At 36.0% G+C, this 12269-nt stretch overlaps 1 protein-coding gene across 1 annotated transcript in view; it reads left to right on the forward strand.

Moving 5' to 3' along the window:
* PAN3 (poly(A) specific ribonuclease subunit PAN3) overlaps positions 1-12269 on the forward strand; it is a gene marked incomplete at its 5' end in the record, with an annotated part of 156723 nt that overhangs the window by 125368 nt on the left and 19086 nt on the right. The window contains 4 exon segments of the mRNA XM_014583104.2: positions 1248-1338; positions 6433-6572; positions 9301-9430; positions 9876-9940. Of these exon segments, the coding sequence (XP_014438590.1) occupies positions 1248-1338; positions 6433-6572; positions 9301-9430; positions 9876-9940 (426 nt within the window).

Consider the following 12269-nt stretch of genomic DNA (forward strand, 5'->3'; position numbering starts at 1 on the left):
CCCATTCAATTGTTCTGCCAATGAACTTAATAAGTCTAAATATATCCAATAGCTAGCACAGCTGACACATACCTATACATGAACCCAAGTCTGACTTTAGGCATAAACCCCAGTGAGTAGAATGAACATACTATAAAGTAGTACCCAGCTGTGCCCATACAGCTTGCTGCAGTCGTCAAATATGCTTTTTTTTTTTTTTTACAAAATGATATGAACAGTTTTACCTTTTTTTTTTTTCCTCCTGCAACTTTTTTTTCTTTTTTTTTTATTACCTAACATTCATTCCCTGGGCATCATCACAACATACAAATGTGGTTTCCCATGTAGGATAAACTGCATAGTGGCTTAATCAAGCATGTTATCATCAATAATATTCCATTTCTACTTTCATACATATGTATACATATATATATGTTTTTTATCCCATGTTTGACCCTCTGCCCTTTCCCCCCTCTCCCATTACACGATCTCTGCTATATACAGTTGTCTTCCAGAGGAGATATTGAAAATGTGATACATGCAATTAAAGGGAGAGGGGTCACGAGTTTAAAGTTTTTAACAATAGGGAACATAGATTCCATTCAAGGTTGGATCAAGGGTGGGTCTCGTGCAGTTCCGCAATTGTAGGTGAGTCTCCATGGAATACAGTTTTAGGAAAGCGGTTCTGGTAAGTAGAGATGATTATCAGTTGATGCGGCACAGCAGCCATCTTGTGATTAGCGGGAATGATGTTGTGGGGATCTGCAGCGTGAGTTCAACCAACCAACTTTTAAGTAAGCATTTAGGGCAACTGATTTGTAAGTCAGGTACTGATAAACAGCCTGTTGGTCAAAAGATGTGTTTAAAGTATGGGCTCAACACCTAAAATCCCACCTGCTTAGGGAGACTGAGTAGGAGGGTTGCAAGTTCAAAGCCAGTCTGAGCTCAGCACCTAAAATCTCACCTACTTGAGGAGACTGAGGTAGGAGGGTTGCAAGTTCAAAGCCAGTAATAAGACCTTTTCTCTTAGAAAAAAATAATGTGGTAGAGTCTTGGCCCTGTCAGTTGCTAACATTTATAACCATAGGCATATCACTTAATATTTCTGAGCCTTAATTTATTCATCTCAAAATGGTGGTTGGATAGAAGTCAGACTAAATAATGTTCTGAGATCCTTTCTAATACTGCAGGAAATGTTAAATTTATTAGTACCCAACTTAAGAAAAACTTGTTTTAATTATTTTCTTTAAATTCTCTGGTCCTTAAAGGTTGCGGGTAAATTGTGTTGGAGTTTTTGATGTTTTAACATTTGATAACAGTCAAAATAATAATCCATTGGCATTAATGGCTCAGTACCAGGTAAGTACGAATTAACATGAACACTTACTTAACAACTTAAAGCTTTTTTTAAATAAAACAAGTTTATTTTAAACTATTTCAGGGGGCCTTGATTTCACTTTATTTTTGGGTGGTCTATGTGTTGAACATGTATTTATTAATCACTGTTTTGTTCTCAGTGTAGAGCTCTTATAGGCTGTAATATGCAGAATTAATGACAGCGTCACAGACTCAAGCTGTTTACAATGAAAATGTATTTACATTACTGGGAAATTTGTCCTTAGCATAGATACACTAAAACAAATTAATTAGTCAGCTGGAATGGGTTCTATTAAAGACACCTTACTTTTTTGCTTCTTTTTTTCTTTTTTGGAAAGGCTTTTGCTATAGGGCACGTGCACTCGCCAGAGAGACAGAGAGACCGAAAGCAAGAAATCACCCTCTGGGGGGATGGCCACTCTGTGATCCCTTCTCCTCCATTCTCCTCTTGGGATCTTGAGCACGCATGCGCACGCACCTGGCGTGAGTTTAAGCCACCGGGTCCGGAACTCGAACCACAGTCGACTACATGGGAGTCCAGGGACATAGCTATTATGCTTACTGCTGGTCCCACTTTTTCACTTCTTTAATCACATTATTATTTTTGCTTTTAGGATACTTGTCCCACTACCAGTCATAAAACTTTAGAAATATTTTCAAAGGATTATTGTTGGATGGCTATTTTTGAAGTAATGTTTTTCTGTTGTTCAGTCAGAACCTATCACTTATACATTATTAGAATTTGATTATGGTCTGACTTCATTATCTAGTAGTGCTACTTTAGGCCTCATAATGTTCTTGGCTATTTTGCTGTTTTTTATTTCCTTGTTAATATATGGTATAGAAGAATAAGATCCTATCCATAGGATGCATTAAGAATAGCTGCTATTGGGGCCAGCAGGTGGCATGGTGGTTAAGGGCACCAGATTCCCACATGGCCGACTGTGGTTCAAGTCCCAGACTTGGCAGCTTGCTTTCTTACTTTCTCTCTCACTCTCTCTATTCCTCTTTTATCAACAAATTTAAATAGATAGATAGATAGATAGATAAAATAATTTTAAGAAAGAATAGCTTTTATTATCTTGATTGCTCTGTGCAAGTAATGTAACTATTAGAGTAAATCTTTCATCTCATTCAATGCAGTCGTTCTCTTTAGGGTCTACAGTTGTGATTTTAAAACATTTTTAGTTCTTTGTATGTAGGAAGTTTTTGGTTATTTTGAACTTTTTTTAACTTAGAATATTTACATCAAGAAATACCTTACCTTCCCATTGCTCTTCTCTTTTCAACTTTTGTTTAAAGTTCTTGAAGATTTTAGTTTACCTTTGTGTAAGAATTCAGAACAAAAGGAAAGAAAGGACAGAGTAAGACATGGAGCCTAAGTAGTGTTCAGTTTTTGATTCTCATGGAATTCTCTTTTGCTACTGAACCACAGACAATGCAGTCTAAAGACTTAAAGGCATTTATTGCACTCGGTTGTATTCAGACTTCAACGTCGTCTTTCCCTTCTGCTGGTGCCCACCTGACCTCTACAGCAGCCAAGCTGTCCTGGTCTATAGCAACATCTGGTGGGCAGTACAGGGAATGATCTAATTCCTTTGTTTTTCTTTCAGCAAGCTTTCAACAAAGGGAATTTGTTCCCTCTTTCTTACCTATAGTTGTGGTTTCTTAGCTAGTTTTCTTCTTTTCTGCCTTAGTGCCTATCTAATTGTCTCTGATGAATTTTTCTTCCAAGAGTGACTGAATATTGACCGTTAAAATGCTTTCCATCGTCATATTTCCAAGAAGAATACTAAATATTTGAAGGGAAATTAGACATTATTTAGACCCAGTGCCATTAACGTCTTGTTCTAAGTATCTTGAAATCCCCTGTCCATATAAAAAAAAGAAAAAGAAAACATGCTTTACAGTTATCTTCTCACTCTTTTCTGAGTAGGATTTCTTTTCTTTTTTAAGTTACTAACTTAAAACAAGACTAGTTTGATTTTGTTTCTCTGAATGTCACCATAGTAGTATATTTTCCTTTTTGTATGGAAATGTACTGTACAGTCGTGTGCTGCATTAAGATGTTTTAGTCGGTGACAGCATATATCACCATAATCCCAAAAAATTACACCATATAGCCTAGGTGTGTAGGTGGCTATACCATCTGTGTTTGTGTAAGTATGATGTTTGTGCAGCGATAAAATTGCCTAATAACCCATTTCTCATAACATATTCCTGTCTTTAAGTGATACATGACTGTATTTCAGTTATGTCACAGGCTATGTAGTTATCTTAATAAACAAAAGAAAAGAAAAAAGAAAGATCTTTGAATTCCAAAACAGACAACTTTTAAGCATTTAGAGCAACTGACTTGTAAGTCAGGAACCACCTTCATTCATAAACTCAGGCAACCTTCATTGATAAGTTCAAGCAACATTTAAAAAATTGTCATTTTATTTTTATTTTTCAGTAGTTATATATGTGTGGAAATTTTTAGATAGGTCATTGTAGGAAGGTATAGAAGAGTTAAAAATAGTCCCAAAGGGGGAGTGTCAAACTACAGAGAATAGGGTATGTGAGAAAGGAGTGCATTGTTTCTTGTGGTCTGTTTTTCATAGTCAGTTTCAGACATGTGGATAGAGACTGACTTTCAGTAAAATGGACAATAAGTAGAGCCATAGATGGAATCAGAGAAAGAAATCAAGAAATCAAGAATCAGGGAGAAACTGAAAATGAGTTTGGGGGGAAAAAAACCTCCTGAATTCAACAAATGGAGGGGAAATTCAGATAGAGGTAAGAAGCAAAATAACAAATGGAATTTTTTTTAAAGAATTATTTTATTTAACTTTATTTATTTATTTACTTTAATTGACCAGAGAGGGATAGAGAGAGAAAGAAAGTGAGAAAGCAAGGTTCCAGGTCCAGGACTCAAACTGCGGTCGGCCATGTGGGAGTCCAGCACCCTTAACCGCTGCACCACCTGCCGGCCCCCAGAAATAGAAAATATTTTAGTTGGAAAATAAGGAAAGGAGAGTTGAGCTTTTGCAACATTAAGTTCTCTTAATTAAGCAAGACTTTATGAACCTCTTTTTTTAAATCCAATTTAATCTGGATTATGCCACATGTATGCTTTATTTCTAAAAGTGGTTTCAAAGTTGTTTCAATTTAGAGTCTTAGGTTTTAAACACATCCAGTTCTTCAGCTGCCGTGGACCTTTGTTTTCCTATCTCATAATAGGGAATAATGGAATGTTCTAGGTGGGAGGTATCATTGAGCATTAACTCAGGGTGAAGCCAAACTGAAAAATCTGGTTTTTTTTAAGGGTTGGGGGGTGCTGTGTGTTGGTGCATGCTGCTCAGATACTTGATAAAAAATTATAAACTTCATTTTGCCTTGCTGAATACATTGGGTTAAAACACATATAGAAATTTACAGTTGGCATGTATGTGTGTTAATTTCTCTTGAAAAGGTTACCGTAATTTTCTTAATATAAGTTGGAATGTTTTACTTGATCTTCAGTGTAGTCAAAGGAAATTCTTCTTATAGTTCATAGCACCTCTTCCCCCCCAATAGAAGTGACGCCACCTTCCCTTGGGCCATTCTGGGCTCCTAACTAGGGAAGTTTAGGGTAATTCTCTGGCATGGATCCTTGGCATCTCTCTTTCTGATAGACTCAAAGTAGTTTGTTTAACCAGTTTCTCTGCTGATTGTAGGACCATGTATTCAAAATGTCAGATTCTTGACTGTGAGTTTCAGGTAAATTTTTAGATTTGAAAGTTTTAATTATTTTATTAATGGAGTTTAACTTCTTGTTATTTCTTATTTGGAGTGTAAAATAATGTTAAGGGTAGTCATACAGTGTATAGTGCAACAATGTTATTAGTGATAGCCTTAAAATACTCACCTGGTTTCCCAAATAAACAAATTACAAACCTTCCATTAAACTAGTGGTTCTCAATCTGGCTGCATATCATAATTTCTTGTGGAAGCTTTGAAAAATACAACTTATCTAAATTTTACCCTAGATTAATAACACCAAAATTGGGATGAGGGGATGGCTGCTACATGATTTTTTTAAAGTTCTTCAGGTGTTCTAAACATACAACTAGACTTGACAACTCCTTGTAATAAACTAGCACTTAGCAAACACACATATATCAAGTAATGCAGATAAGATCTTAGATTTCAAAGAGTTACAGAACTCTTCTGTGGGAATTACTTCAGGTGATTTTATGTTAACTGGGAGCCGCTACATTCTTCTAGGCATGCGGCTGTTCGTGATTGCCTACCAAGCAGGGCCAGTTGGGGGTGACCATCGTGTTCCTAGAGTTATAGTAGGTGATTAAGAGTTTACTTCAGTCAGCCAGCATCTTTTTAAAACCTTTTTAGAAGGAAAGCCTCAGAATGGTAAGTCTTTATTTAAAAAAAAAAGGGGGGGGGAAGCAGTAGGTTCCAAAGCTTACAAAGATCTGTTATAATGTGAGTAAAAATGGTCTGTTTGGAAGTAAAGACAGACAGGATGTCATTGAAGTTTGTCATTTTCAGAGTTCTAAAGAATATGCTGTAAAATCAGGCTAATACTTAGGCTTGTATGGGAAAACTGTTCTTCAGATAATTCTTCACGCTCCCACTGTGTTTTCGGGGGAAAGTATATGTATTGAATTGCAGGGATCATAGTAAAGGAGATGTATAGTAACCATGAATTTGTTGTATTAGAGAGGAATATTAATGCTATTTAAATAAAATTGTAAGAAAACTTTTAAAAGTATCGATTTCTTAGTGGGCCTGTGAGTTGCTTAATGTTTGTTAAAGTGTGACCTAGAACTGCTTTCATCAGAATTACCTGGTTGCTTTTAAAATGTTAGGCCTGTTCCCAGGTCCATTGAATTAGAATCTCTGCTGGAGAGGCTCAGAAATTGTCTTTTTAATAAGCTTCCAGGTGATTCTGATGAGTACCAATATTTGAGGACCCTGCCCTAAGTTCTGCCGCTTACTCATAATGATGCTTTTCCCATTATGTGGTAGTGTTGGTGTATTCAATGTATACCTATGAAATAAAAATTAAAGGTTATATTTATTCTTTTATGTCAGCAAGCAGATCTGATATCATTAGGAAAAGTTGTGTTGGCTTTGGCTTGCAACTCTTTGGCAGGAATTCAGCGAGAGAATTTACAGAAAGCCATGGAACTGGTGACAATCAACTATTCCTCTGACCTGAAGAATCTGATTTTGTAAGTTTCACTTTATGATAAAACGTTTAAAATGATCATATTAGATAAGATAGAATCTTTTTGTTTTGAGTTTGAGGTATTACTTCTTTTCATAAGGGACCTTTTAATAGCAATTCTTTTTTAGTGTCACTATTTAAAATTAAGCAAGGGCAAACCAGTGATGTGGTGGTTAAGGCAACTGGATCCTACACGGTTGACTGCGAGGTCTGGACTCAGTGGCTTGAAAAACCTGCCAGGTGCATGTGTACACATGTCAAAATCCCAAGTGGAGATTGGAGGAGAAGGGATTAAGGTTTGGCCATCCCTCCTAGAGGCAATTTCTCACTCCCCTTCCCTAACCCCCTTCTACCAGCTGTCTCTCACCAGTGAGCTCATGTACCTTATGGCAAAAAAGAAAAAAAAAAATATATATGTAACATTTTAATTTCTTTATTCATATTGCTAAGTTTATATTTTAAATTCATGAAATGATGTGTTTAAACTAATCATTGATATATTAAACATTTGACCAAAGGGCACCGTCTAGAGCTGTATTGGTATCCATGAGCTAGCTACACATGACCTTTTAAACTTAAATTAATTAAAATTTAAAATTCACCTCTTCTATTACACCAGCCACATTTCAGTATTGAACAGCACAGAGGACATTTTCATCATCTCAGTTCTGTTGGACATTGCTGCTCTAGAGAGAGGGAAAGTTATCACAGATAAGCCTCAGATGCATTCCAGTTTTATACTCTGTGGCCAGAATACCCATTCTGGAAAGCACATGTGTAGAGGGCCCCATGTTTAGGCGCTAAAATACCTTGTGATTCCAGAGAATCCTTGAGTGTAGGTTTGAAAAGGATTTGGCTTAAGAGAACCCCACTGTGGACTGCTATAACCACCAAAGAACTTCTCCCTGTCTAAGATATATCTAATATTGGGAGACTCCACAGGGTGGGCAACCGCAGCCTCTCTCAATTATTTATTCTAGAGAAGAAATACTAGGGAGTCTCTTTTAAAGTTTTCCTATTATGTTCTAGAAACAATTAGAACTTATTGATCCTAATCAACAGTCTCTTTTAGCTTCCAGCTGCCCCTTCTGATCTTTCTGTGTAGCCCTGGATGATCCAGTTTCTTTTTGGACCAACCCTGGGGTATGGAATTGGGGGATGGAGGATGGGGCTGCCCACCTGTTCTTTGTTAGTTTGGCTTAACTATCCTGCTTGTGACAGAGCACTGGAAGCCAGTGGTTGCCTGGATCCTATTCATAATCAAATAAGATAATTTATCTTTTAAATGAAAATATTTGTTTCATATATGATTTCAGCAATGATTCCTAACCTTTTTTGTAATACCTAGGATATCTCAAATAATCTCATGTTGTAATTTCTAAATTTTCCTTTTTAAAAAAGTGGGAGTAGAGGATATAAATATAACAAATTGGCCGGATGTTAATAATTATTGAAACTAGGTGATGATACATGGAGATGTATTATACCATTCTCCCTTCTTTTTATATTGTTTGAATTTCTCTAATAAAAGGTGAATAAACAAATAAGCCAAACTTTAATAATGACCACAAACTAAAGTTTATAGAGCAATAAACCATGTATCAGGCACTTTTGAACTGCTTGGCATGAATTAATTTAATTTTCCTAATAATCCTATGAATTAGATACTGTTTATTAGCCCCATTTTAGAGAGGACAAACTGAAGCTTAGATAGTAACTTGCCAAAGTCACGTAGCTTACTATAGTTTTAAATGTGATTAGACAGATATAAATATATCAGTAATTACCGACGGTTATCTAAGATGAGTTATTCACATGGGTATAACAATTTATTCAACAGAAGAATATGGTTACTACATGCAATATGCTAAGGCCATTTTGAACAAGATAAACAGAATTCCCATCTTCTGTAGCTTATACCCTAATGGGAGAAAGAATTAAACATACAAACAAGGTATTTTGAGATAGTGGTACGAGTCCTATGAAGAAAGTCCTATGAAGAAAATAAGATAAAATTATAAGCAGAAGATTGAAAAGAGTGGGAAGCTGCTTTAATGAAGAATGGATTACCTACAGAATAAGCAATAATAGGTGATTGAAAATCTTTGTAGTCTGGCAGATTGCCCTTTAAGTATTATGTTTTCTGCTTTAGTTATGGTGATAGAAGAAATTGAATTGGTCTCTTCTGATGTTAGTGCATGGATTCTCAGAAATGGATATATGATGACAACTGGTAAATAAAGCCACAAAACAGAGGACAGTTTTCTAAAAAGCTGGGATTCAATTCAGTTTCACAAAATTGAAGACCCAGTTTTAGTTTCAAAAATTATCTTCAGAGAGCAACAGGAAAAGCTCTCCCAACCATATCCTGTTTTACCTCTCTCAGAAAGTTTATAACAGGCTTTTTTCATCTAGCATTACTGTAAGAAGGGGTTTGAGAATGGAAATGGGTAAGTGTAACCCTCTATACTTAACTTTCTCATTTCCACAGTAGGAAAATGCAGAGAAGAGATATGTTTAAAGTTTCTCCATTGGCTCTTAAAATTTTTTAGAGAAAAGAAATACAATATTTAAGCTTTAAAAATGAATTTGACTTGCATGAAAAATATATTTTTTAAATTGTGTACACTAAGATAGTGGTGATAGTAGTAGCTCTGTGTTTTTAGGTTACGCTATTGTTTTTTTTAAATTGCATGTTGGGCATTCAAGTGATTATTCTTTATCTTGGTTAGGTATTTGTTGACTGACCAAAACAGGATGCGAAGTGTAAATGACATCATGCCCATGATTGGTGCTCGATTTTATACTCAGTTGGATGCTGCTCAAATGAGAAATGATGTCATAGAGGAAGATCTTGCAAAGGTAAAAGAATTAAGAGTATACACACACTTGTATCTGTGTGCATAAATAGATAGTCACTGTACTGAATATAGTGCCTAATTGGCTAAGATTGCAGCTATTTTTGTCTAAACTGAATGCTTACTATTTTAATATCTTATGTCCCCTGAGGATTGTTTTCTTCCTTTCATTTGTGACTTTGCTACAATCATGAGACAAGAATCTTGGTATTTCATGTGAGTTACTTTAACAGTTCCTAAAAAAGGTCAGCTACATGATGTGCTTGAGTACTATCAATACTATTGAATGAAACAAGCATATTGTTTTTAAAAGTGTAACTGAAAAGTGGACATGTTAGGATTTATTGTTTAAAGGTAATATTGGTCAGTTTACCAGTTTTTGTAAACTTTGATTTTTATATTTAGTTAGCTGAAATACTAACATCCTCTTTTTTTAAAATGTTTTATAGGAGGTTCAAAATGGAAGACTGTTTAGGCTTCTAGCAAAATTGGGAACAATCAATGAGAGGCCGGAGTAAGGATTTACAGTATTTTACAATATGTTTTCAATCAAGGGCATCCTTTTGCATAACAAAAATGAGCATACCTTATTTTAACTGGTTTTATTTGGAAAGAAAATTCTCATGTGAAGTGACTTAGCACTGTGTTGGCTATCGGGGTGCTATTTTATAACCATTGCCTGGGTGTAGTTGTCCTTAGGGATTTTACATGTACATATACATTATATAGAATAATACTATATAAGAGGTCTTTATTGTGATTTGCACATGAAGAGAACATTTTAAGATGAATACTACGTCTGCCCTCTCTTTTTGAATCCTGGTAAATCCATTTACCTTGGTCAGAGTTTTCAGAGATTGCTATTTATTGCATGCTTTTTATCTTCTATTAAAGTGCATTTTTTTCATCCTGTCATATTGGTGACACTGGAAAACCATCACAATTTACACTTTATTTTGTTCTGCCTCGTTGGTAAGTTAAAAGTTAACCATATCCTTATAAGCACAGTTGATGTTAGAACTAAGCAAATGTTCATTCCAAACACTCTGCCAGAGTGTTAAACACCTTTCCTGTGGTCAAAGATAGGTATCCTGTCAGTTCCTTTATCTTTTTTCCCCCTTAGAAAAATTACCCCTGGAGCCTCTGCTCTTCTGTTCCTATCTGGGCTGTTTGCACTTTAAGCTAGTAGATGCTCACGCTGTAGAACTGGAGTTTCCCTTCAGTAGTATCCTGGGAATTCTTACTGTCTCTCTTTTTTGTGTTGGATACTCTGTTTCTTGCTTTTTTCCCCTTGGTTTATTCTTTTGATTTAATGGAGCACATCTTCCTGTAGTTTCCTGAGAAAGGTGAGTTTTTTGAGTCTTTGCAAGTCTGAAAATGTCTTTATTCTATGTTACTTCTTATTGATAGTGTATGACTGTATAAAATTCTAGATTTTCTTCAAAAGTTGTAATAAAAATATTTGAATAGGTTACATATGAACACTTTTTTAAAAAGAATTATTTTATTTAACTTTATCCATTTATTAATTTGACCAGAGAGGGACAGAGAGAGAGAGAGAGAGAGAGAAGGAGGGAAGTGAGAAAGCAGGTCACTAGGTTGGCCATGTGGGAATCCAGTGCCTTTAACTACCATGCCACCTGCCAGCCCCGTGAACATATTTTTTTTTAAATGGAAAGAGTTGGGACCAGCAGATGGCTTAATGTTTATGTCACTGGACTCCCACATAGTTGACCATGGGTTCAAGTCTCAGAGCCAGTAGCTTAAAACTCAGGCCAGACATGTGTGTGTATATGCCCAGAATCCTGACAGAAGAATGGAGGAGAGGGAACTATGGTATGACCATACCCCCTGGGTAGTGATTTCTCTTTCTTTCTCTCTGTCTCTCCAGTGAGCACATGCACCCTATAGCAAAAATCTCTGTTAAAAAAAAAGAGAGAGAGAGAGAGAGAAAGTTTTGTGGCAGGACTAGCAGATGGTATAATGGTTTTGTCACTGCGTTCCCACATGACGAACCACAGTTCAAGTTCCATAGCTTAAAACTCAGGCCAGGCATGTGTGCATGCATGCCCAAAATCCAGAGAGGAGAATGGAGAAGAAGGGATTGCAGTGTGGCCATCCCCCCTGGGGGTAATTTCTTGCTTTCTGTCTCTCTGTCGAGCACATGCACCCTATAGCAAAAATCTCTCAAACAAAGGGGGGAAGAGTTTTGTGGTGAAAAAATCTAAGTCTCTTTGTCATTTCCAACACCCCTACGCCCTCCAATAACCCCCACCAGTCTTTATTTTTAACTTCTTGTATATACTTCTAGAGTTAAAAATGTAACTATGTATTATCTCCCCACCCCCTTTTTAAATATATAAAAATTGTAAACCATATGCAGCATTCTGTATATTGATTTTTTTTTCTCATAACCATTTATTTTCAAAATCTTTGTTAGGTTTAGTATATACAAAGGACTATTCTTTTTTTTTTTTTTTAAAGAATTATTTAACTTTATTTATTTTATTTATTCATTCATTTATTTTAATTTGATCAGAGAGAAAGAGACAGACAGAGAGAGAGAGAGGGAAAGTGCGAAAGCAAGCCACCAGGTCCAGGACTTGAACCATGGTCAGCCATGTGGGAGTGTCCAGCACCTTAACCACCATGCCACCTACTGGTCCCCGATGCCAAGGACTATTCTAAGTAGTATACATTGGCTCTAACTTAATGATCTCATGGTAGTGGTGCCATTATTATTTCCACTTAGTAAAGAAATTGAGACTTAGAGGATTAGGATTCAAATCTAGACAGTATTCTTTCAGAGTCTGTGCTCCTAATCACTATCCTATGTTTCCCTA

The sequence above is a fragment of the Tupaia chinensis genome, unplaced genomic scaffold, assembly GCF_000334495.1.
Source record: "Tupaia chinensis unplaced genomic scaffold, TupChi_1.0 Scaffold144045_1, whole genome shotgun sequence".
In the NCBI taxonomy this organism is placed as follows: domain Eukaryota; kingdom Metazoa; phylum Chordata; class Mammalia; order Scandentia; family Tupaiidae; genus Tupaia; species Tupaia belangeri.